Here is a 22446-nt window from a genome sequence, read left to right on the forward strand (position 1 = left end):
CCATAGCTTTGACTAGACAGACCTTTGCTGGCAAAGTCATGTCTCTGCTTTTTAATATGCTCTCTAGGTTGGTCATAGCTTTTCTTCTAAGGAGCAAGGGTCTTTCAATTTCATGGCTGCAATCACCATCTGCAGTGATTTTGGAGCCCAAGAAAATAAAGTTTGTTCACTGTTTCCGTGGTTTCCCCATCTATTTGTCATGAAGTGATGGGACCAGATGCCATGATCTTAGTTTTCTGAATGTTGAGTTTTAAGCCAACTTTTCTCTCTCCTCTTTCACTTTCATCAAGAGGCTTGTTAGTTCTCTTTCTGCCATAAGGGTGGTGTCATCTGCAAATTGGAAATTATTGATATTTCTCCCAGCAACCTTGTTTCCAACCTATGCTTTATCCAGCCTGGCATTTCACATGTACTCTGCATATAAGTTAAATAAACAGGGTGACCATATATTGCCTTGACGTACTCCTTTCCTAGTTTGGAACAAGTCTGTTGTTCCATGTCCACTTCTAACTGTTGCTCCTTGACCTGCATACAAGTTTCTCAGGAGGCAAGTAAGGTGGTCAGGTATTCCCTTTGTGATACAACAGATCATTTTATGAATAGCATTAAAAACACTGTGTTTAAAGATGAGTTACTTGATTTTCTGGGCCTCAGTGTTACAATGTAGACTACAGGTTTTAAAGAGGAAATCTGTTCAGGATAAAAATAAAAATTAAGTCCTTTCATCTCCTTTATCCTATAAACTTATCAGTTCAGTTCAGTTCAGTAGCTCAGTCATGTCCGACTCTTTGCAACCCCATGAATTGCAGCACACGGCACCCCACTCCAGTACTTTTTGCCTGGAAAATCCCATGGACGGAGGAGCCTGGTGGGCTGCAGTCACGGGGTCGCTAGAGTCGGTACACGACTGAGCGACTTCACTTTCACTTTTCACTTTCACGCACTGGAGAAGGAAATGGCAACCCCACTCCACGTGTTCTTGCCTGGAGAATCCCAGGGACGGGGGAGCCTGGTGGGCTGCCGTCTATGGGGTCACACAGAGTCAGACACGACTGAAGCGACTTAGCAGCAGCAGCATCCTCCTCCCTTGTAGGAGGACTTACTGGTCTCAGTTCACCTGAAGACACCACGGTATTTCCAGGATCCTCTGGAAGGCGAATGATTCTGTGCCTTCATCCTGCTATAGATGTGATCAGCCCTCAAATACAAAGCACCTTGGAGTACATGGGATTCAAATGCAGAAGGTGCCACAGATGTCGATTTTGAGAATCTGGGCGTCTGCCTTCCTCAATTAACCTCCTACAACACCTTCATTGTATACCTCAGAGCAAGCAGCCTCGAGACGGTGTTGGTGCTGGGTTTCCAGACATGTGTCATTTCCACTGCATATTTAGTAGGGCATAACTGCCTGAAGTGGGGAGACGGGAATGTGAGGCATGTCTCACTGAGGAGGAGGGTTTTTATTTAAAAAAATATCACTCAACTGCTAATGGAAACGTCAACCTCCCAGCCCTATTCTTAAAAATAAATAAATACAAGGAGTTCCTCGTGTGAGAGGCACATTAGGGACACAAGATATTCATTTCCATGAAGTCACTCACAGCAGGCCTGTCTGGAAAAATGCTTTCATCTTCTGGGATGGGAGGCAGGGGGAAACGGTACCAGAAAGAAGGTTTAAAGACCAAGTCTTTGAAGTAGAGGGTGAAGTGGGAAGAGTGATCCCCTGGTCAGGTGAATGTGGGACAGGCCAGATTAATTTCTATACTTCAGTGTGTGCTGTGTGAGGACCATAGAGTTACAATTTGTAGCAGAGAAGTTCTACATCCAGCCCAACGGTGTTCACACGAGGTTCCCTGAAGTCCTGGTGATTCCCCCACCCCCACCCCAGGACTCCAGGGTGCAGAGGGCAGCTGGAGTGGGAGATGCCCTGTTGCCACAGCCAGGAGAGCTCTGCTTTTCGCTGCTTCATGGATTCCGGTGATGACGAATTTAATTCATTTAACATATATTCACTGAACATCTACTATGCTACTGGCACTGTTCCAAGTATGGTCTACGTGATAGAGACCAAGACAGATGTGGCCCTGGCCTCAAGGAGCCTATAGCTTCAGCAAGGTTCTTTGTGGGCTGTTGGGAGGTGTGTGAGTGCTAACATGCTCACTCTGAGGATGAACAAACTGAGGCCCAGAGAGATGACACCCTCCAAATAATTAACTGAAGTTGTTGTTCAGTCACTCAGTCATGTTCAACTCTCTGTAACCCATGGACAGCAGCACGCCAGGCTTCCCTGTCCTTTATTATCTCCCAGAGTTTGCTCAAACTCATGTCCATTGAGTCAATGATGCCATCCAACCATCTCTCTCTTCTCCTCTTACTTCAGTCCTTCCCAGCATCAGGATCTTTTCCAATGAGTCGACTCTTCATATCAGTTTACCAAAGTATTGGAGCTTCAGCTTCAGTATCAGTACTTCCAATGAATATTAAGGATTGATTTGCTTTAGGATTGACTGGTTGGATCTCCTTGCAGTTCAAGGGACTCTCAGGAGTCTTTTCCAACACCATGCTTTGAAAGCATCAATTCTTCAATGCTCTGCTTTCTTTACGGTCCAACTCTTACATCCATACATGACTATTGGAAAAATCTAGATGCTGTGACTTATATTTCTATGTTCTTCCTCCTAAGCCCAGAGCCCAGACAGGTAGAGAAAGGAATACAAAAAAAAAATCAGAAATATGCTCAGTTTCAGAGGATGTGAATTTCAGTTCATGACTAGGTTTTATCTCTATGTGTGCTCATTCAAGCATTCTCTCAGGCTGCAGTCCATGCTCTATACCCATTCTTGGGCTTGGGGGACATCAGATGCATAGGCCTCATTTCTTCCAGACCAGTGTCTCTGATTCACCTCTGATAGGAGGTCATCCATCTGACTGCTCTTTGTTCCAGGAGCCTTCCCTTCAGTCTCGGTCTGTTCACTTGGTCTGCACAGGTCTCTGTGTAATCACTGGGGCTCTGGCATTCTTCTCTGCCCTGCATCACTTCCTTCCTTCCCCTCCCCCATGCACGGGGAATACTTTCCCTCTGGCCCCCATTCCTGCTGCTCAGTCTCCCAAAGGCGACCTTTGTCTCTTTCCCTTTCCTTTCTCTGTCCCCGCTGGGGCTCTGTTACAGTACTTTTATAATGCTGCAAACCAGGATGGGGCGGGATACAATTTCATGTGTTTTCCCTTTGAGTGTGTTTCTGTCTTGTTCTCTCACTGTCTGTTTAAAAGCCCTCACTTTTTTTTTAAATTATATATTTAATTATTTTTGGTTGTGTTGGGTTTTTGTGGCTGTGTGGGCTTTTCTCTGGTGGTGGAGAGCTGGGTCTACTCTGGTTGTGGTGCACGGGCTTCTCATTTCAGTGGCTTCTCTTGCTGCGGAGCACATGCGGGCTTCAGTAGTTGCGGCTCCCCGGCTCTAAGAGCACAGACTCAATAGTTGTGGTGCATGGGCTTAGCTGCTCCTCGATTTGTGGGATCCTCTTGGATCAGGAATTGAACCTATGTCTCCTGCATTAGCAGGCAAAATTTTCACCAATGGACCACCAAGGAAGCCCAGCCCTCACTCTCTTTTAAGTGTTGGGTTTCAACTTTAGAGGGCTTTCCTGGTGGCTCAGACGGTAAAGAATCTGCCTGCAATGCAGGAGACCTGGGTTTGATCCCTGGCTTGGGAAGATCCCCTGGAGGACGGAATGGCACTCTAGTATTCTTGCTTGGAGAATCAGTCCATGGGGTCACAAAGAGTTGGACACTCCTGAGCAACTGTCACAGGCTTCACTTTCAACTTCAGCTTCCTGCCTGCTGTGCCTCTGTCCTCTTCACATCTGTAACCACCTGCAGTCCTGTCTCCAGTAAGGTTAGATCTGATCAGCTTTTACATGAAGAACAGCAACCTGCAGTGCGTATGACTCAGGATGTGGAATGCTCCTTACTCAGTCCATCCAGTCCAGACCTTTACCTGCTGGGACACATGATATAGAGTTGCTGGCGGTGATCCTATAATGCACGCAGCATCTTGTTATTGGGAGCTGCTCACATGTAAGCTCTCATCACTCAGTCCTTGTTAGGGGACATGATGGAAGGAAAGGGAAAAGCAGCCTCCACCTGTTAAAGAACTTCTCATGAACTGTTTCTTTATTATAGTACAAAACAAAACTAAAGAGTGCTTGCTTTTGAGAAGAAGAGGTTGTTTTTACACAGGCCAACACACTGACTCTCTCCTGTACCCTTTGAAATCCTAAAATCAATTGTCCATAATCTTTAGTTAATACTGTTTGTAGAAGGGAAACATTTTGTGGTTTATTCTTCTCTTCTGTGTATTTTCTTTCATCAAACTGAACTAATTGAGGGTGAATTTAATGCTTCTCCTATGCGCCAGCACCAGTGCAAAGCACGCAGGATAGAATTAAGTTTTGAGAGATCTTTGAGTTAAATTGGCAAATGAGGGTGATATGATATTATTAGGAAAGGAGCCTTGGGGAAATTTTCAACTGCGAGATTTTACAAAAATAAGCATACTCTGTCTTCTAGCTCTGATTATCAATTGTTTTGTGGGGTCTGAATGTGGTGCTAGGACAGTTTTCTGTGTGTAACCTCATCAGTTCAATCAAGGGCTGAAGCTTTGACCCTGACCTCAAGTGACCACTGTGTTCCAAATGGCTGAAACTTTTTTCCCCAATAATGTCTAACTCAGTGTGGAAAAGAAAATCAGAGCTGTTTTGTTGGAATTAGTGATAGCGAATTTTCAAACAGATAAAGTTTTGATCCCTACTTCAGAGCCGACAGATAAATGGCCCACAGTGATAAAGGTCCTTAAGTGGCACGTCATCTGTCTCCTCGGGAAATACATTTTCCATGACACCAGACCCAAGTTCACGAGGCCTTTTTCTTCCTTCCCTTTCCAGTCTCCCTGACTCTTTTTCCACGGAGCCCTGGCCCCTTCTCCTTCAAGGTCAGGGCATCTCTGGCTGATTGAAGCGTTGCCTTTACATTTCATGCAACAGAACTAATAATAAGGTCAAGTTATTTGCTCCAGGAAAATCACGAAGGACCTGAGCTTGATATAAAGGGACCTTACTCAACTGAAAATACAAGGTAATTCTTCCCAACATGTAAAAAAGAATCTTACAAAACATTAATGTTTTATCAGTGGGGGCACCTTCCACATTAGGCATTCTTAGGCATGTACTGAGTTGCTTCCGGGGAGGTGAATCTAGGTAGTCTGGTACAAACACATATACTCTGAGCTTTCAGGCTAAACAGACCTTGCAGGACAGGTGAGGGTTGGGTGTGAAAGGTTCACAGTTTCTAGAATAAACAGAAGGTGTTTTTTTTTTTTTCTGAGCAGAGAGGCGGTACTGATGTTAGCAATGCTCCTTCCGCTCAACCCCTCTCCAACAACATTAAAGGAGCACTGTGTATGATGGCTGGGCTCACCTTCATATTGGCAGTCTGTGGTCCCTAAACACCATGTCTCCAGTTTCTCCCCATCTCACCCTGCTGTGCATAGATTTGTTGAATCTGCTTGAGCTTCTAATAGGTTCATTCTTTCCATTCAATCTGTAGATATATCTCCTTTCATAGTCTAGTAAATTTGGTATCATTGACTCTGGGGGAAAAAAGATGATTTTTTTCACCTAAGTCAACAAAGACCTGCTTCTTCTTTTGTTGTTCAATCAAATAGTCAATTTTTACTCTTTATTTCTTTGGTTTTTCTTAGACATTTAAAAGTGTTAACTGTGTCCTCCTTCTCAAAATGATGTTCTTTTGTATTCAGTCATTAAGTGGCCTTGCTTCCTCCCTCCTCTTTACTCCCTACATTCAATACATGACTGCATGAATTATAATTTTTTTAACATATCTTGAAGAAAAGCTATGACCAACCTAGGCAGCATATTAAAAAGTAGAGATGTTACTTTGCTGACAAAGGTCCATCTAGTCAAAGCTATGGTTTTGCCAGTAGTCATGTATGGATGTGAGAGTTGGACAATAAAGAAATCTGAGCACCGAAGAATTGATGCTTTTGAATTGCAGTGCTGAATAAGACTCTTGAGAGTCCCTTGGACTGCAAGGAGATCCAATCAGTCAATTCTAAAGGCAATAAGACCTGAATATTAATTGGAAGGACTGATGCTGAAGCTGAAACTCTAATACTCTGGCCACCTGATGTGAACTGACTCATTGGAAAAGACCCTGATGCTGGGAAAGATTGAAGGCAGAGAAGGGGACAACAGAGGATGAGATGGATGGCATCAGCTGACTCAATGGACATGAGTTTGAGCAAGCTCCGGGAGTTGGTGATGGACAGGAAAGCCTGGCATCACAGAGTCAGACACAACTGAGCAACTGAACTGAACTTGAGCTCAGAGCCTGCACTTAGGCCAGACCAAATCACCTGCCAGTCCCCAGATGTGACCATTTTGCCTGGAAAATTCTTGGTTTCTGACACCTCCACTAAGGTAGCTCCATCTGTCTTTAAATACTTAAGAAATACTTTAGAACACACACATCATATAATCTTTCCCTGATTCCCTCAAAACTAGTGTAGGTGTCCTGCCTGTAAGTTAGAATTGATTGTTTATTAGTGTGTCTCCCTGTTTAGCTGTGAGCTCCCTGAGGAAGTCTGTTTTATCTTGAGTATCTAGCACGTGCTTGGCACATAGTAGGCACTCAATAAATTATTGATGAGTAAGGAAATAAACTATAAATAGCCAAAAGGTAAATTTGGCATATAAAAGCATCTTCACTACTGAGCAAATACACTGTAAAAAATATCAACTAAAAGTTTTGGTTCTGTAACACTTCATTCTGAAGGGCCAAATCCTCTTGTAAACACTCAACAGGAGTGATGGACGCAGGTAACAGATGCATTAAAATAGATTGAGAGATGATTCATCTGACCTGCGGTTTGAGATTGTGTTTATTGGGAAACAGCTATAGCTCCTTTTCTATTTACACTCCACTTATTGCTTCTTTCTAAAATGTGTGCATGTGTGTTTTTGATAATGGGAAATAGTATACTAAATGTCTGAAGAAAATGGGGCTGAAGGGAATTGACCTTTATCAGGGATTATTTTAAAAGTCCCAGAAAATTCCAAAACAAAGGTTCAAAATCTTGTTTTTCTTGGTAATTGCTAATAAAGATTAAACATTTATAGAGAGAACTGCAGCCAATATGTCATTGTTTCCATGGGTAGCCTGTTTACAACCATTTTGTACACAAACAGCCGTATTATTCTAAGGTTGGTAACCAGTTCACTAGCCTTTCAAGAAAATATTCAAACAAATTCTTCTCTGGTAATGTGACCAGAACATCATTTCTTCAGAGGCACCAACACAGTGCAGAAAGCCTTTCTAAGTGTTTGTGTTCCTCATGATAAAAAAGATGATTACTTGATGGCATCTGAATTATTACAATTAATAAACAAAATATGTTTTGTGTACTCTCCATCATATTCTGATCAAAGGTAAAAGTATTTCCTCCTGGAGGAGGAAATGGAAACCCACTCCAGTCCTCTTGCCTGAAAAATCTCATGGACAGAGGAGTTTGGCAAGGCCACAGTGCAAAGGATCACAGAGTTGGACACGACTGGGCGACTAAGCACAGCACGTAGCACAGAGGTGATTTCTCATCTCCTTGAGTACAAAGGAATATGCCATTGATAGACATGGAAAAACTGACAAGGGTACACGGATGCTTCATTTCAAAAGACACAGAATTCCTCTTAATATTCTGTTTAGCACAGATTTTCGCTCGTACAGAAAGAAGCCTATGTATTAGGTCATTAAGAAGCCAGATAACACATTTTATGGAGATATATGTATTTCTAATTTATAATATATGTACTTCAGAGTATTCCCAATGAGGAAGGATGGTGGGGATGCCACCCACACCATGACCCAGCATCTACCAAGTCCTGGCTCAGAAAACAGCAACAAAGAAGCAGCTGGAGAAACCAGCAAAGATGGCTGTGACTGAAACTCAAAGGACAGCTATTAAGATGTATGCAGACAGGGGTGACTGAATTATTCATCTTTTTCCGTCATCCTCAGCTTCCCAGATAATGACCACATTCATTAGTGTCATTCTGAAGACAAAAGTGCGCTGTTGGGTTTCCCTGCTGATGAAAGGGCTCCTTCCTCTTTCACTTTTCCCTGTGGTGGAATATCCCGATCTTCCTGGGAACTTGACTCTAATAATCGCTCCTCATCTAAGGCTAGGGCGTGTAGGACAAGCATGTCCTTTATGGGCTGTTGATCTGCTTAGTTAACTCAATTGTCTTGGTCCTTTTCTAAATTACACACATGTGTCTCCCTAATTCACCCTAGCATGGAAAATACCAGAATTTGCTTCAGTTCAAAGAACAATCTGCCATAGAATTAAAGCAAAATGCAAACATACCTGCTATTTAAATACTAATTGATTCACCAAAGTAACTTTATGTACTCCTTTTAAAGAGTGCATCTATTATATAAACTGAAGTATAATAGCAATCACGGCTAGAGAGCACACTGCGCACTGAGTACTCTGCCAAGGGACTTATTTCCGTAATCACTGAATCTTCATGAATAGCCTTTAAAAAGGACTAGTTGAATGATTTAATTAAAATTAATATATTTTAAAACTAGCTTATTATAAATAATAAAAAATAAAATGCATACATTCATATATAAAGTATTTTTATAATTTACTATAATTATTATGAGTATAAATTATCATTACAGAATATTGTATAAAGCTATATTGCTCTGTTTCATGAAAATATTTACCATAATTTCTTGGTTCAGAGTGCTTTATCAAAATTTAACCTAAATCTAATAATTTTCTAAAAGAATTTTTAAAAACTCATAAAAGGACAAGTTATATAGCAAACTATAACAAGTCATTATCTGCTTAAAAGGTTTGTGTGGAAATGTCATAAATGAAAGAACTATCTCTACTTTTTAATATTTAAAATTTTGCCTCTTGAACTAGGTCTCAACGGAATAGAAATACTACGTTAATGGCCATGTATTGTTACGGATTTAGATCCCCCACAGTGAGCACTTCACATCCAAGCTTCAACTTAACCTCTGTCCCAAGAGGCCAAAGGGCAAGCTGACTCAAACCTAAATTCTTTAAATTTACTATCTAAATGGGAAATTTCAACAGTGATTATTTTTTTGCATGTGATGAGAATTTTTTAAATTGTTCATGTATTTCAAAGCTTGGCTACCACTCTAATTCAAAAAGCATAAAATACATGTAACTATGAGTCATGTATTAAACTTGTGAGACTATATATATATATATATATAATATCTTATATATTATATATCTTATATACTATATAGGACATATATAATATCTTATATATTATTATATACCACTCTTCCAGTGAATCAGACAGTAAAGAATCTGCCTGCAATGCAGGAGACCTAGGTTTGATCTCTGGGTCGGGAAGATCCCCTGGAGGAAGGCATGGCTACCCACTCCACTAATCTGGCCTGGAGAATTCCATGGACAGAGGAGCCCAGCTGGCTATATAGTCCATGGGGTCACAAAGAGTCAGACATGACTGAATAACTGACACTTTCATTTTCATATGTTATTACATATTATCATTATAATACTGTTAGAGGAAACACACTGACTGAAACCGCCCACCCTGGCCAGGCGCCATAGTAACCATTTGCATGCGTTGTTTTAAAACAGGAGGTCCTGGTAAGGAACACAGAACTAATAAGCCTCCACCAACCAGAAGAGTTTGGGAAAGGTCAAAAGGAGACACCACATGTCCAACCACCTCCCAGAATCCTTCTCTCTGGCATCCATCTTGGCTGAACAAGGTGTGCACCCCCAGGAAGGACTCTGAGTCAGAATGATTGGCTGAAGACAATCCGGAAACTAATCCCATCACCATAAAACCCGAGACTGCAAGCCATGTGGCAGAACTGTTCTCCTGGGTTCCCTGACCCTACTGCTCTCCACCCAGGCGCACTTTCCCAATAAAATCTCTTGCTTTGTCAGCACATGTGTCTCCTCAGACAATTCATTTCCGAGTGTTAGACAAGAGCCCAGTTTCGGCCCTGGAAAGGTTCCCCGTTCCTGCAACAATACTGTGTATTATATACATATTGTTAACTTAAAAATATCAGGAATTATTGATATCTACGATTCTTATTAGAGTGGCTTGTGGATTCTCTTCTAATTTCTCCTAATTACTTTTGAGAGCACAAACACTGGAAAGATTTAAATTGTATTCTAGCTACTGCTCTAAGAAAAATTATCAAAAAGAAGAAAGATGTTCCCATGTAGTCTTCGTGTGTCTTCTGGGTGAAGAGATGGTTTCGCTGTGAGGAACTAACTAATCCCATTCATTCTTATGCTGTCTGTGCAGTGGCTCCTATCTTCTCTTACAGAGAATATGAAGAGGATTTTTACACCACCCTGTAAACTCCATTCAATAATGCATGCGATCACTTCCCTGTTTCCTTTTAATAAGGCAGAGGACAATGAGGTGCTGTCCCAGCTGGGAGCATTAGTAAGGATGTGACTTTCCCCATGGCTCAGGGGTAAAGACCTGCCTGCAATGCCAGAGACATGGGCAAGAGATGTGTGTTTGATCCCTAGGTTGGGAAGATTCCCTGGAGAGAGAAAATGGCAACCCACTCCAGTATTCTTGCTTGGGGAGTCCTATGGACAGAGGTGCATGGCGGGCTGCAGTCCATAGGGTTGCACAGAATTAGACAGGACTGAAGTGACTTAACATGCATGACCGAGTATTGTTGCCCGAGAAATCCCAGGCAAGGGTTGCAAAATAGGGTTGCAAGAGTCGGACATGACTGGGTGACTAAACAATAACCAGTATTCCTACTGCCTCTAGGTCTTCCTTACAGGCAACCTTCCCTGGGACCTGGCACTGAGAGAGCTTGGGGACCCTCCCAGTCACACCCTCGTCTGAAGCCCAGAACCCTTTCCTTCCCCTTCTCCCTGACCATGACCACCCTACTCATCAGGCAATTTTTGAACATGAGAAAGACAAAATCATTAGAATAGAAAGTGTGATTTGGGGATAACAGAGTTAGAAATGTTAAGAAATAAGGCAGGTAAGTGTGTGGGAGACAGGAGGCATGCTTTGTTTCATGGATTCATATAACTAGCACGGGGAGGGTGGAAATCTAGAGTTGTCAGGACACTTCATCTTCCTTGAGAATTCTATCTCATGATATCATTCCAAAGCTCTGACAAAGTAACTGCCTGCTTTTACCTGCTGAAGTCTTCCATGTGACGAGAAGTAAGACAAGACTGGTCTTTTCAGCCAATATTTAATCCTACTTCTTGTCATGTGACTCAAGTCAATGGGTCTCACTGTGTCAAGATTCTCCACCTGTTAAATATTGACTGCTGTGGCTGATTTCATGGCTATTCAGGGTGGATTATATGTGTCAGAAGATTATAAATAACATGGGAGAAAAAAGTGAAAATCTGGTAGAAACCATCCGTGACAAAAAAAAAAGTAGCTAATGAGTCTTTCAGTTGTTCTAAACTCTTGCACTATGACTTTTCAGCTTTTGGTCTTGGTAGATGAAGATGTTTTTGGTGGATAAGTTGGTTATCTAGTGTGGTACAGTGAAGATTTTTAGGGCTTGGCTCAAAAGAACCCACTAAATTGCATGCTTTTCATTTTCAGTGCCTATGATAGAGATATTGGTACATGTAAGAACTCCACTTTTTGTTCAAGGAAGCAATGAGAAGGAATAAAAACTAGTAGAAGTAGGAAGTAATCATACATGTATCAAATCTAGCCCTTTATATTACATATCACTTAAGGAATCATTCTAAAAGAAGTTAAAAATACGAACAATTCTATGACAAGAAGGCATGTCTGTCACAAGAATTCTCTGTTGTGAAGAGGACATTTATTAATGGTGTTTATAAAACACTATAAAATAATTATCAAGGGAACCACTAAAAATTTGTAGAAAGGAAATACAAAATATATATCAAAATTGCTCAGTTAAGCCATAGATCCTTACAGAAATACAACAAATATTCCTTCAAGATACTTGGTCTCATCTGTACTTTCGGCATTTATTGTGCAACATACACTTCTGGATAGCACTGCAAGTCCTCAAATATCCTCGGTGAATTCTTAAAGTTCCTGAAAAGTCACTTAAAGTTCTCTGGTTTTAGAGCGTTGGAAGTACAAATCTTAAATAAGTGACTCCTAATGATAAAAGGTGAATTTACATAACTAAATTGCCTCATAGTGTGGGTCTCCTATTTTGTGTATGAAGTGATACAAAATTTGACCAGAAGATGGCAGCATTCTGAAAGGAAAAAAGAAAACAAGAAAGCAAACAGGAAAACAAAAGGCAAGATATAGCAATCATCATGCTGTTCAAGGGTTTAAGGATGGCTATTTCAATGTGTTAACTTTTTGTATAATTTATTTGTTTCAAGGTATAATATCTCCGAATCCCAAGAATAGTAACTTGAGTACTCATAAGAGCCTGCTGCTGCTGCTGCTAAGTCGCTTCAGTCGTGTCCGACTCTGTGCGACCCCATAGATGGCAGCCCACCGGGCTCCCCTGTCCCTGGGATTCTCCAGGCAAGAACACTGGAGTGGGTTGCCATTTCCTTCTCCAGTGCGTGAAAGTGAAAAGTGAAAGTGAAGTCGCTCAGTCATGTCCGACTCTAGCGACCCCATGGACTGAAGCCTACCAGGCTCCTCCGTCCATGGAATTTTCCAGGCAAGAGTACTGAAGTGGGGTGCCATTGCCTTCTCCGAATAAGAGCCTACCTGTACTATTTTCTCATTAAAGAAGAAAGTCCTTTCAAAGATCCAATAATTATATCTAGATCGAATTTTAAGTCAGTAGTGTATTCATTTTCTCTTGGAGTAAAAATAATATTCTAAAATAATATATATGGTACTCAAATTTATGTCCCAGAAAGATATTAACTGCATTAGAATTTTCTCTAAAATATCTGTTTGGAGTGGAGGAAAGTTCTTGTGTACTACAAAATGCATTATATAGAAACATAATTTAAAAAACATGAAAATATTCTTCCATAGAGAATTATATATCTCTTTATATATCTATATATAATTTTATTTACAAATCTTTAAAAAAGAAAAAGTCCTACATCAGCCTGAAAGAGTAACAGAATTTTCCTATGTGCTTAACTTAACTAACAGCTTGAACTGAACTGAACTGAAAAGATACACAGGGGAGCATATACTCCATGTCCTTTTAATGTCTCTTCCAATTTGTACAGCAAATAGAATTATGGATCATCCGCAATGACAGTATTCTTCAAACCAGTTAATGAGTAATGTTGTTTATTCTGTGTAACTCAGAAATACACTAGGATAATTGTGGAAAATAATAAATATACGATGGTAACTAATAAAAAATAGAAATGATTTAAATTTTATGTCTTTTGCTTTTAAATGGAATCATATAGTTTTTGCCATAAAATTAATTTCTGGCTTGACAGTAATATTATTAATTAAAGTTTTCAGGTATTTGGTAAGAAAAAAATTACATTTAGTATCCTATTGCTTCAAACACTTAAGAAAAATAGTCCTTCAGCGTGAGTCTGAATATAAGCAGGTATCCTTGGGGTCAATTCCGGCCACCCAGGCAGTTTGTAAGTCAGAATATATCCATTTACTCCATTAAGTTGTGCTGTGCTATGCTTAGTCACTCAGTTGTGTCCGACTCTTTGTGACCCCATGGACTGTAGCCTGCCAGGCTGCTCTGTCCACGGGATTCTCCAGGCAAGAATACTGGAGTGAGTTGCCATGCCCTCCGCAAGGGGATCTTTCCAATGCATGGATTGAACCCAGGTCTCCTGCATTGCAGGCAGATTCTTACCCACCTGAGGCACCAGGGAAGCCCAAGAATACTGGAGTAGGCAGCCTATCCCTTCTCCAAGGAATCTTCCCCCTCCAGGAATCGAGCTGAGGTCTCCTGCACTGCAGGCAGATTCTTTACCAGCTGAGCTACCAGGTAAGTCCCTCCACTAAGTTAGACTGACCTAATTCCCTCCATCCATGCTTGATCTGACCATTTGAGACCCAGTAAGTGTACTTATTGCTGAAACCCATCCTTCTTTATGCCAAGAAGCTACTTGCGCTTCTAGAGTTCAGCCACAAACTATATGTCCAGTAGCTCTGCCAGGCAGGGTTCATCCCTTGTCACTGCATTAGACCTCGTCGCCATAACAATTCCCAAGAAATGGACTCATGCAGAAGGATGTTTCTTCAGTACTTGTTGGAGCTGAAAAAGAAATCAAGCCCTCCAACAGACAAAAAAAATTATGCTATGTAGACCCCCAAAGTAGAAAAAAGTAAAAGTCTAGGCAAACAGCTAAACACTTACATTTTACCTCTCTGCAAGAATACAGTTATTTATTTTAAACCTTTGGCATCATTCATTTTTAAAATTGTATTCAAATTTGTTAATCTACAGCTCAACTGGTATCACTGACTCAACGGACATCTGTTTGAGCAAACTCCGGGAGATAGTGAAGGACAAGGAGGCCCGGTGTGCTGCAGTCCATGGGGTTGTAAAGAGTTGGATACAATTTAGTGACTGAACAACAAACAACAACAACAGCTCAACTGTCTGTCAACAGACAAACCATGTTGGAGTATTTTAATGTGCCATCTGATCAGTATGTTTTCTGACTTGATGTTTTTAAGGAAAACCTATTTTTTAAATATTTTACCCTCCTTTAGGGGCTATGAGTTCTGCCTTTAGCTGGGCCAATCAAGGAACTGAAAAGCGGTATTCACCCCATTTGGGTGTGTGCCTACCGGTCTTTAGTCTTATCTGAATACAGTTTCAGAGAACAACAAAAAGGTACCACCATAACCTTGAATCTGTGGTTATATCTTGCTCGGTGTTCTTACCTTTCAGACAGCAGTAGAGAAGAAACGTGCTGCCCTGGCAGCCATCATCACAGCTCATCAGACACAGATCTGTGTGATAGGATGTTAAAACTGAAGTTCTGACTTAAACCCTAAGGTGAAAGATTCAATATCAAAGTGAGTTGTGATACAGGGGAAAAAAAATGTAGATCTTATAAAAAGATTTGGAGGAGAATGCATTAGAGAACTCTCAATCTTCCCTAATCCCCAAAGGATCTAATAGGATGAAGAATCAGAACATTTGGGGAAAAGTGATTTTGGAGAGGGATTTGGGTTCTGTGAGTCCTCTTCCACATTTTTCCCTACAAGGAAAGGTTAGTAGGGAGCCTGTTCTCATTTCAAGGCTGGTTAGAGGAACCTCAATGGGACCCTTCAGACATGGAGAGGGCGATGTGTCAAGTACAACATGAGGTCCCCAGGAGCCTAACCCAGCCTATTCTATCCCATCACATAGCACAAGTCCATAGTGAGTTCTTATGGGGTTTTTGGGGGGAAAAAAAGAATTAAGATTTGTAACGTTAATGTTTACAACATTAATAGAATTCAAGTTCAGCTACATTATAAATTAGAAAGGCTTTTGTTTAACAAAATGTAGAATAATTTCATAAGACATGAATACATCATTTAGATATATTACACATGGCTAGTAAATTTTTTTACATTCTGATTAAGATGTTCAAATATCTAATAAATATTTTAAAAGTTCAATATTAGGAGAAATAGAAAATTACTCTTTAATAAATATGTGAGCCCTTTTTTAGTCTATGTAACTACATAAGAAAATATTAGAATGCAGACAAAAATATATGTAGAACTATTCTTTATAGTGTTATATAATATTGTATTTAATACAGAAAAAAACTACAAATGTGCTATCAGTAGGGAAATGATTGCACAATTTTGATATATTCACAAAATTCAAAACGTAAAATTTAAATTTGCTTAGGAAACACATTTACATAGAAATTCTACTAGTTCTGAGTTCTAAATGTTTTTATCTCATAACAGTTATTTAAAATTCTGACTTAACTCCCCAATAGACAGTTTTTTAAAAAGTAAAACTATCTACCTACAGTTCAGTGTCTGAAATAGAGAATTTAATGATCTGAACCAGCAGAATTCCAGACCCAGGCTAAGGTGAGTTGCTCTGATCCAGGGCCTGCTCTCTCCCGCCTTTTTGTTTTTGATTGGCACCCAGAGCTCAGGACTCAGTGATGATGAAACTTTGTGACTGAAAGTGTTGCCCGAGCAGCAGAGAAGTTCTGGGTTAAAGTTCAGCTTTACCAGGATGCTCTTGGATATAAAGTAGACAGATATCAGAGGCTATCTGGACCCCAAAAAAAATTCTCCAACATTTTGGAAGGCTTATATATAAGAGGGATGAAAGTAAGTCTGGCTGAGACAGATGGAGGAAGGCAGTTTCAGGGGTGCCCAGAGCGCCGTCTGAATAGCACTGATTTATTATTATTATTTCCTTGTTTGTATGATTCTCTGCATTTCACAGTATGACTAGTTTGGTAATGCCCATTTGGTATCATAGTGTTTATATAAAGGTAGTGCCTTCAAAACGAGTCAACAGACCACAGCAAAATAAAATGGACAAAGCAATCTACGGTAAAAAGGAAGTAACTGGAGTTGTTTTCATGAGCTGCTGCTGCCGCTGAATCACTTCAATCCTGTCCGACTCTGTGTGACCCCATGGACTGTTGCCCACTAGGCTCCTCTGTCCATGGGATTCTCCAGGCAAGAATACTGGAGTGGGTTGCCATGCCCTCCTCCAGGGGGTCTTCCCAACTTAGGGATCGAACCCTGTCTCTTACATCTCCTGCACTGGCAGGCGGGTTCTTTACCATTAGTGCCACTTGGGAAGCCCCGTTTTCATGAGTGTCCACTGATTTTCTTTCGAAGGTGTTTAATAATCCAGAAGTTGCCTCCCTTACACCAAGTCGTCACAGTGGGAAGAATAGAGTCACTAAAAAGTAAGAGTGGCAGCAATAAAGTACAGAATATGAACTATTCATTGCATTCAAAAATAAGAAAGTAACATACAAAATGCTCATTAACTAACCAGAGTATCAAGAACACTGGTAGCTTTCAAGTGATTGTGTCTTAGGACCCCATGAAGAATGAACAACTCCTTTATTTTCATATTTTTGTTACATGATTCCAACTGTTTAGATGGGTGATATTCAGAATACGCAAAATGCTCTGTGGCTGTTTTTACTTTTTCATTTAGAAATCTGGTTTGTGGTAGATAGCTCAAAACTATAGTCAAGAAAACCCTCTGTGTAAATTTAGTGTAAAAGCTACTGAATAGTCACATGGAAAATCCAGTTAACCATTTCAACTGACTCTGTTGAAGTGAGCATTGAGGAGGCCATCAAACATCAGGGGCAGCATTAATTATCAATCAAAAATCAAAGTATGGAATTACAAAAAGAATGGAAACACTGAATATGTAATTAGAACTTGGGGACAACTCAGTTTGAAATGAAGAAAGCGCTGTGAAAAAGGCTTACGGGTTATTATTACTGCTCAGTGCTATGAATTATATTCTTGGTTGCTGTGATGTGGCATGCTGTTGGCTTGCCATTTTACATTGCCCAGAAATAACTGGAAGTTGTTATTTCTCTTGGATGAAAATATGAGCTGGATTCGAGAAGTAACATCAGCACATGGAAAAACTAAATTTTTCTTATTGTAATGATGATAACATACAAAAGTACTATTCATATGACCAAATCCTAGGTTGCAGAATTTTTTTTTTTTTTTTACCATTTCTTGTCCTCATTTATATGTTTCATTTTCCCCATCTTTCTTCTAGTTGTAGGAATTCTGCTCCAGATGTCTAATTAACCAGGTTATTATAAATGAAATATGAACAAGACAGAAAAACACATTTTCCAATTAAAAAAAAAAACATAACTACTGTGTGCTCAGACTTTAGTATGAAGGATTAGTGTATCTGGATGCAAGTTACACTTATTCTTGGCACAATGAAACTCCTAGAGTCAAAGTGAAAAATCTTACGTGAGGAGGTTATTGTGGAGATCAAATAGCCCATCCCAAACAATACTATCAGGAATTAATGTGCATTTGGAATGGAAACAGATGTCAGTAACTTCAAGCACAAGAAATGAGAGAACTGTGAATAATTTTAAGCAGAAAAGTAAATGGTTATGAAAAATGTTTCTATTTTTCAGAGCCAAGCTTAATGAATTAATATTTATTTATAATTTCAAAATCCAGAAATGTGAATGGAATCCTCTGTGTTAAGAAATATCTCATTGTAATAATCACAGAATGATTTCCTTTTTAGAAAAATGTTTTCCTCAGCTCTCTTGTGGCTCATTTTTCCTTAAAAACGCTATAAAATTTGCCTTATTTTTCTCTCTCATAAACAATGAGGATCTTAGTGAACAAAGAAAAATACTTAAAAAATCCACATACTTTAATGTTATTGCTTAGCTAGGTCAAAATTAAATTGTCACATTCAAAAGCATTACAATCAAAGGCATTTTTCTAAGACCATTACATTTTTCTTCACAAAGTGGTAAAGTTTACTAATTCAAATGTTTTGATGTTTTAGAAGAATTGGACTAAACTCTCTTTACAAATTCTGTGTGGTTATTTTTTCTTTTACTATGCTATTTTCCTTATTTACCATAAATGACATTATGAAACAATATTTAAATTCTAGTAATTTTATGTATTTTCCCTCTAAGAAATCAGTAAAAAGGAGTATTTGCAGTTCCTGTTTGCAAAAAAAAGTTAATGTTTCATCCCTTTGTTTTAAATAATGGACAGCATTAGACAAAACTACTAGCTTTGTTAAAAAATCTGATAATCACTTAAGCAAAAATACAGAATAATATCTTGGGAAAACAAAATAGAGACCTAAAATTTTGCATATGAATCGCGTCTTAAATGATCCTTGAAAAGGATGTGATTTGAACTCCTGAATCTACAGGCTGTTCTTCAGTTTTACTGCCTACCATATATTAATAATATGTCACGTGCATAATGCCTTTAGCTTAATAATTATATGTATGAGAGGTGTGATTACAATTTGTATAAGTGCGGTTTACATTGGAAGCTTTATGGGGAATCTCTGATGGTTTTTCTTTTCTTTCTTGAATAAGTTTTAATTTCCTTAATATGCTATATAATTAGGACAAATGACCACAATAGCAGATTAGACCGTATCATATTGGATGAAAAAAGGAAAAAATAAGATCTTGTTTTTAAATGACTTAAATGTTAATAGCATTCATTAAAAATAACATCAAGTCAAAATTCATATACAAAGTCATCACCCTTCTTTTTACCTCCACTTCAAAACACTTATGCTTTTTCGGGAGGACAGTGCTATTGACAAGTGAATGTAAGACTCCCAGATTACTGTTTGCTTCTATTATGCCAGAGAGGAGAAAAATAGATTTACATAAGTGCCTCACAGTTGTGTTTCAGAGACATATTGAGAGTTTTTTGTTTTTCTTCAAGGATAGGTTACAATGATCACACAGACTTTGAAACTGTTGGTGAAAGCAGCTAAAATATCAGGTTGACTGTGGCACTGGAATTCCTTCTTTTTCAAAGTCACCTAGAAATGACCATGAACTTGCAGTCAGGACATGCTCTTGAAGCTTTATTTCGGTCACCCTCCAGTAGCATTTAGGTAGGACTTACTCTGAACCATTCTTGGGAGGAGTTGGCAGTTCCTGGCTGGGTGGCATTCTATCTACCCTCAGCTTCCACCCCCTCCATGAGCTGTGTCTCCACCCTTATCTATCTCATTGCTACTTTGGTGAAAGTCACTCAGTTGTGTCCGACTCTTTGTGACCCCATGGACTATATAAAGCCCATGGAATTCTCCAGACCAGAATGAGTGGGTAGCCTTTCCCTTCTCCAGGGGATCTTCCCAACCCAGGGGTGGAACCCAGGTCTCCCGCATTGCGGGCAGGTCTCCTGCATTGCGGGCTACTTTGGTAGTAATGATGAAAAGATTAGGGATGTATTTGGTCTGTGGAAGTAGAGCTATTGTTGCCACACTGAGCTGGAAAAAGATATATCTGTCTATTTTCACCCTGCGGCAATTATAGTAATGAAGGTTAATAATTCCTGCTGTTTTTGATGTCTTCAAAGGAAGGTTATTTTGTGATTCCAGTGTTCAATACACTCTAATATGAATGCCAATATCCTCCAACATTCCTTTTGATAGTTGAAGATACACTCAAAGCTGTCTAGCTGGGGTTCCCAAATGCCCCAGATGATTGAGGTTCTCAGTTCTGTGGTTGTTGGAATTCTATCACATAGCAATGACGGGGGTTGTTTTTCTATGAAGCTAATATTACTGTATAGCGCAGAACACCCTCCTTGTTCCAGCAGTACTTATTTTACAAATAAAATCTGTGCTTTTTCTTATCTCAGGCTTGGCCTCTTTCTTCATATATTCAGAATATATAAAAAACTTTTACAATTCAGTAATAGAGAAAAAACCTAGTCTTTAAAAAGGCAAAAGGCTTGCATAGACATTTCTCTAAAGAAGGTATACACATGCCCAAGAAGCGCATGGTGAATTGTTTGGTACACTGTCTCAATGTTAAAAAAAGGAAGAATCGAACAGAAATTTTAGTACTGAAAAAAAAGAGCTCAGTGTGGATTAAACAGCAGGTTAGACAAAGCTGACTAAAGAATTAATGAATTGAAAGATAGGTTAATCGTCATTAACAGTGATTTAATGACCACCTATACTGATTAGTAGCTTTAAGTAAAACAACCACCACAACAATATCTCTGGGGTTTTGGTGCCCAGCTTTAAAATCTTTCATATAAAAACTCTATACTATTTCATGCAGGAACAACTCAAGCAACCGATTATCCTGGTCACAGGATGTCAGAACACTGTTCTGCAGTGGATGAAAGCACTATATGAAGATGGTATGACTACACACGGGTTGTTTGCCTAAGTGTCTAGTGTGAGAGGCATTACAAGACTGCCTCAGAGGATCAAAACAAAGAAGTTAAGTAAGAAATGGATGAGATTCTTTTCTCTGATAATTGTTGCATCTGGGACCACCTCAGTGCCTGTTTCAGTTGGGTGTTCCCTCTTTTTACTGTAAATAGCATTTTATACCTATTTGTGAGTCATGTACTTTTTAGTTACTTGTTGTGCATTGTGTGTAAAGTAGGGACTGAAATAAACATTTACACCTGGTAAAAACAAAAAAGAGAGATGGATGAGATTTTTGAAATAAAGCACCAGACCTTGTTTTTAATAATGTGTTTTTTGGTAGTAGATATCTTACCTTCTAGCTTTTTACTTTTTGTGTGTCAAATACATCTCAGAAATCTACTTGAATGCTCAGTTTTCAGCTTGATATATACATGGTATTTATGAAAAATCTGAAGATTACTCATTGGTCCCCTTATAATAATAAATATAAAAGTAGAAATCTTATTGAAACATTGGCACTTAGAAATCCAGAGACCTTACACACAAAAGGAAAGCCAAATATTTGTGGTAGTTAGTCACCATTATAAATAGATTCATAGCAGCAAATCAAATGTAACATTAAATCATTCTGAAATGAAAGTAAGCATTCTGTAAAAATATGAGAGAAGTACACAGAACAGAAATTTAGTTAATTTTACGTGGATATTTGAAGTAGGTGTTCTTTGAATTTAATGTTTCTACTTAATATTAAAGTTGAAATTTTAGTTCACAGTGAAAACAACTACTCTGTAGGATTCTACAGTTCTTTCCATTTTTCACAAAGTAGCCAGTCTGTCATTATTCCCTAAGCTCCAAATTGAGGGGAAGTATGTATTTAATACCTCATAAAATAGGTAAAATTCTTCATTCTAATATTTTAACCTAGGGATAACTGAAAACATAAAACTGATCCACTGCAAAAGACTTCTTATCTAACTTTACTAAAAAGGAATACTCAAAATAATAGCAACAACAAAACCAGCAAAAAATAAACACATGTGCACATTAAAGTGGCCCTTCTGCTAACACAAAAGCTTGTTTTTCAAGGTACTTTTTTAATTGTTCTTTTTCTTTAAGGAATTTCCTAAAAGTCAGTTGCCTTCGACAGTAGAGTGTTTCTCTCCCACTCTGGGTATCTCTCATGGCCAGCTGGAGAATTTGACTAAAGTCCTAGGAAAACCGATGGCTTTATGTTTCTTATTCTAAAAGCTTACTGAAGATGGTTACCATAAAAACACGTACACATCTCAATAGAAACATAATGGCCACATCTATAAACACAGGAGTACTGAAGAAAGACTAAGGAACTGTATACAGAGTGGCAGCAATTTTTACAAATTATAAGGTGACCACACACTAAAAAATTTACATTTCAAGGGAGAAATAGCAGATACCAACAGTGATTATTCTAAAGTAAAAGATGAACACAGAATAAATGTTATAGTAAAAAGAACACTCTAAAGGTCATTAAAAGGTGCTTTAAAAACT

General features: G+C 39.1%; 1 protein-coding gene across 7 annotated transcripts in view; it reads right to left on the bottom strand.

The window, feature by feature from the left end:
• DLC1 (DLC1 Rho GTPase activating protein) overlaps positions 1 to 22446 on the bottom strand; it is a 445122-nt gene that overhangs the window by 285073 nt on the left and 137603 nt on the right. The window contains exon 6 of one of the 7 annotated variants that reach the window (XM_010838838.1): positions 14581 to 15055. The exons of the other annotated variants lie outside the window; for them this stretch is intronic. Within the exon in view, the coding sequence (XP_010837140.1) occupies positions 14993 to 15055 (63 nt within the window). The 3' untranslated portion in view covers positions 14581 to 14992. Of the gene's footprint in view, positions 1 to 14580; positions 15056 to 22446 lie in introns of those variants that run through there. 7 annotated transcript variants of the gene reach the window in all.

Source organism: Bison bison, unplaced genomic scaffold, assembly GCF_000754665.1.
Source record: "Bison bison bison isolate TAMUID 2011002044 unplaced genomic scaffold, Bison_UMD1.0 scf7180017864105, whole genome shotgun sequence".
Taxonomy (NCBI): Eukaryota; Metazoa; Chordata; class Mammalia; order Artiodactyla; family Bovidae; genus Bison; species Bison bison.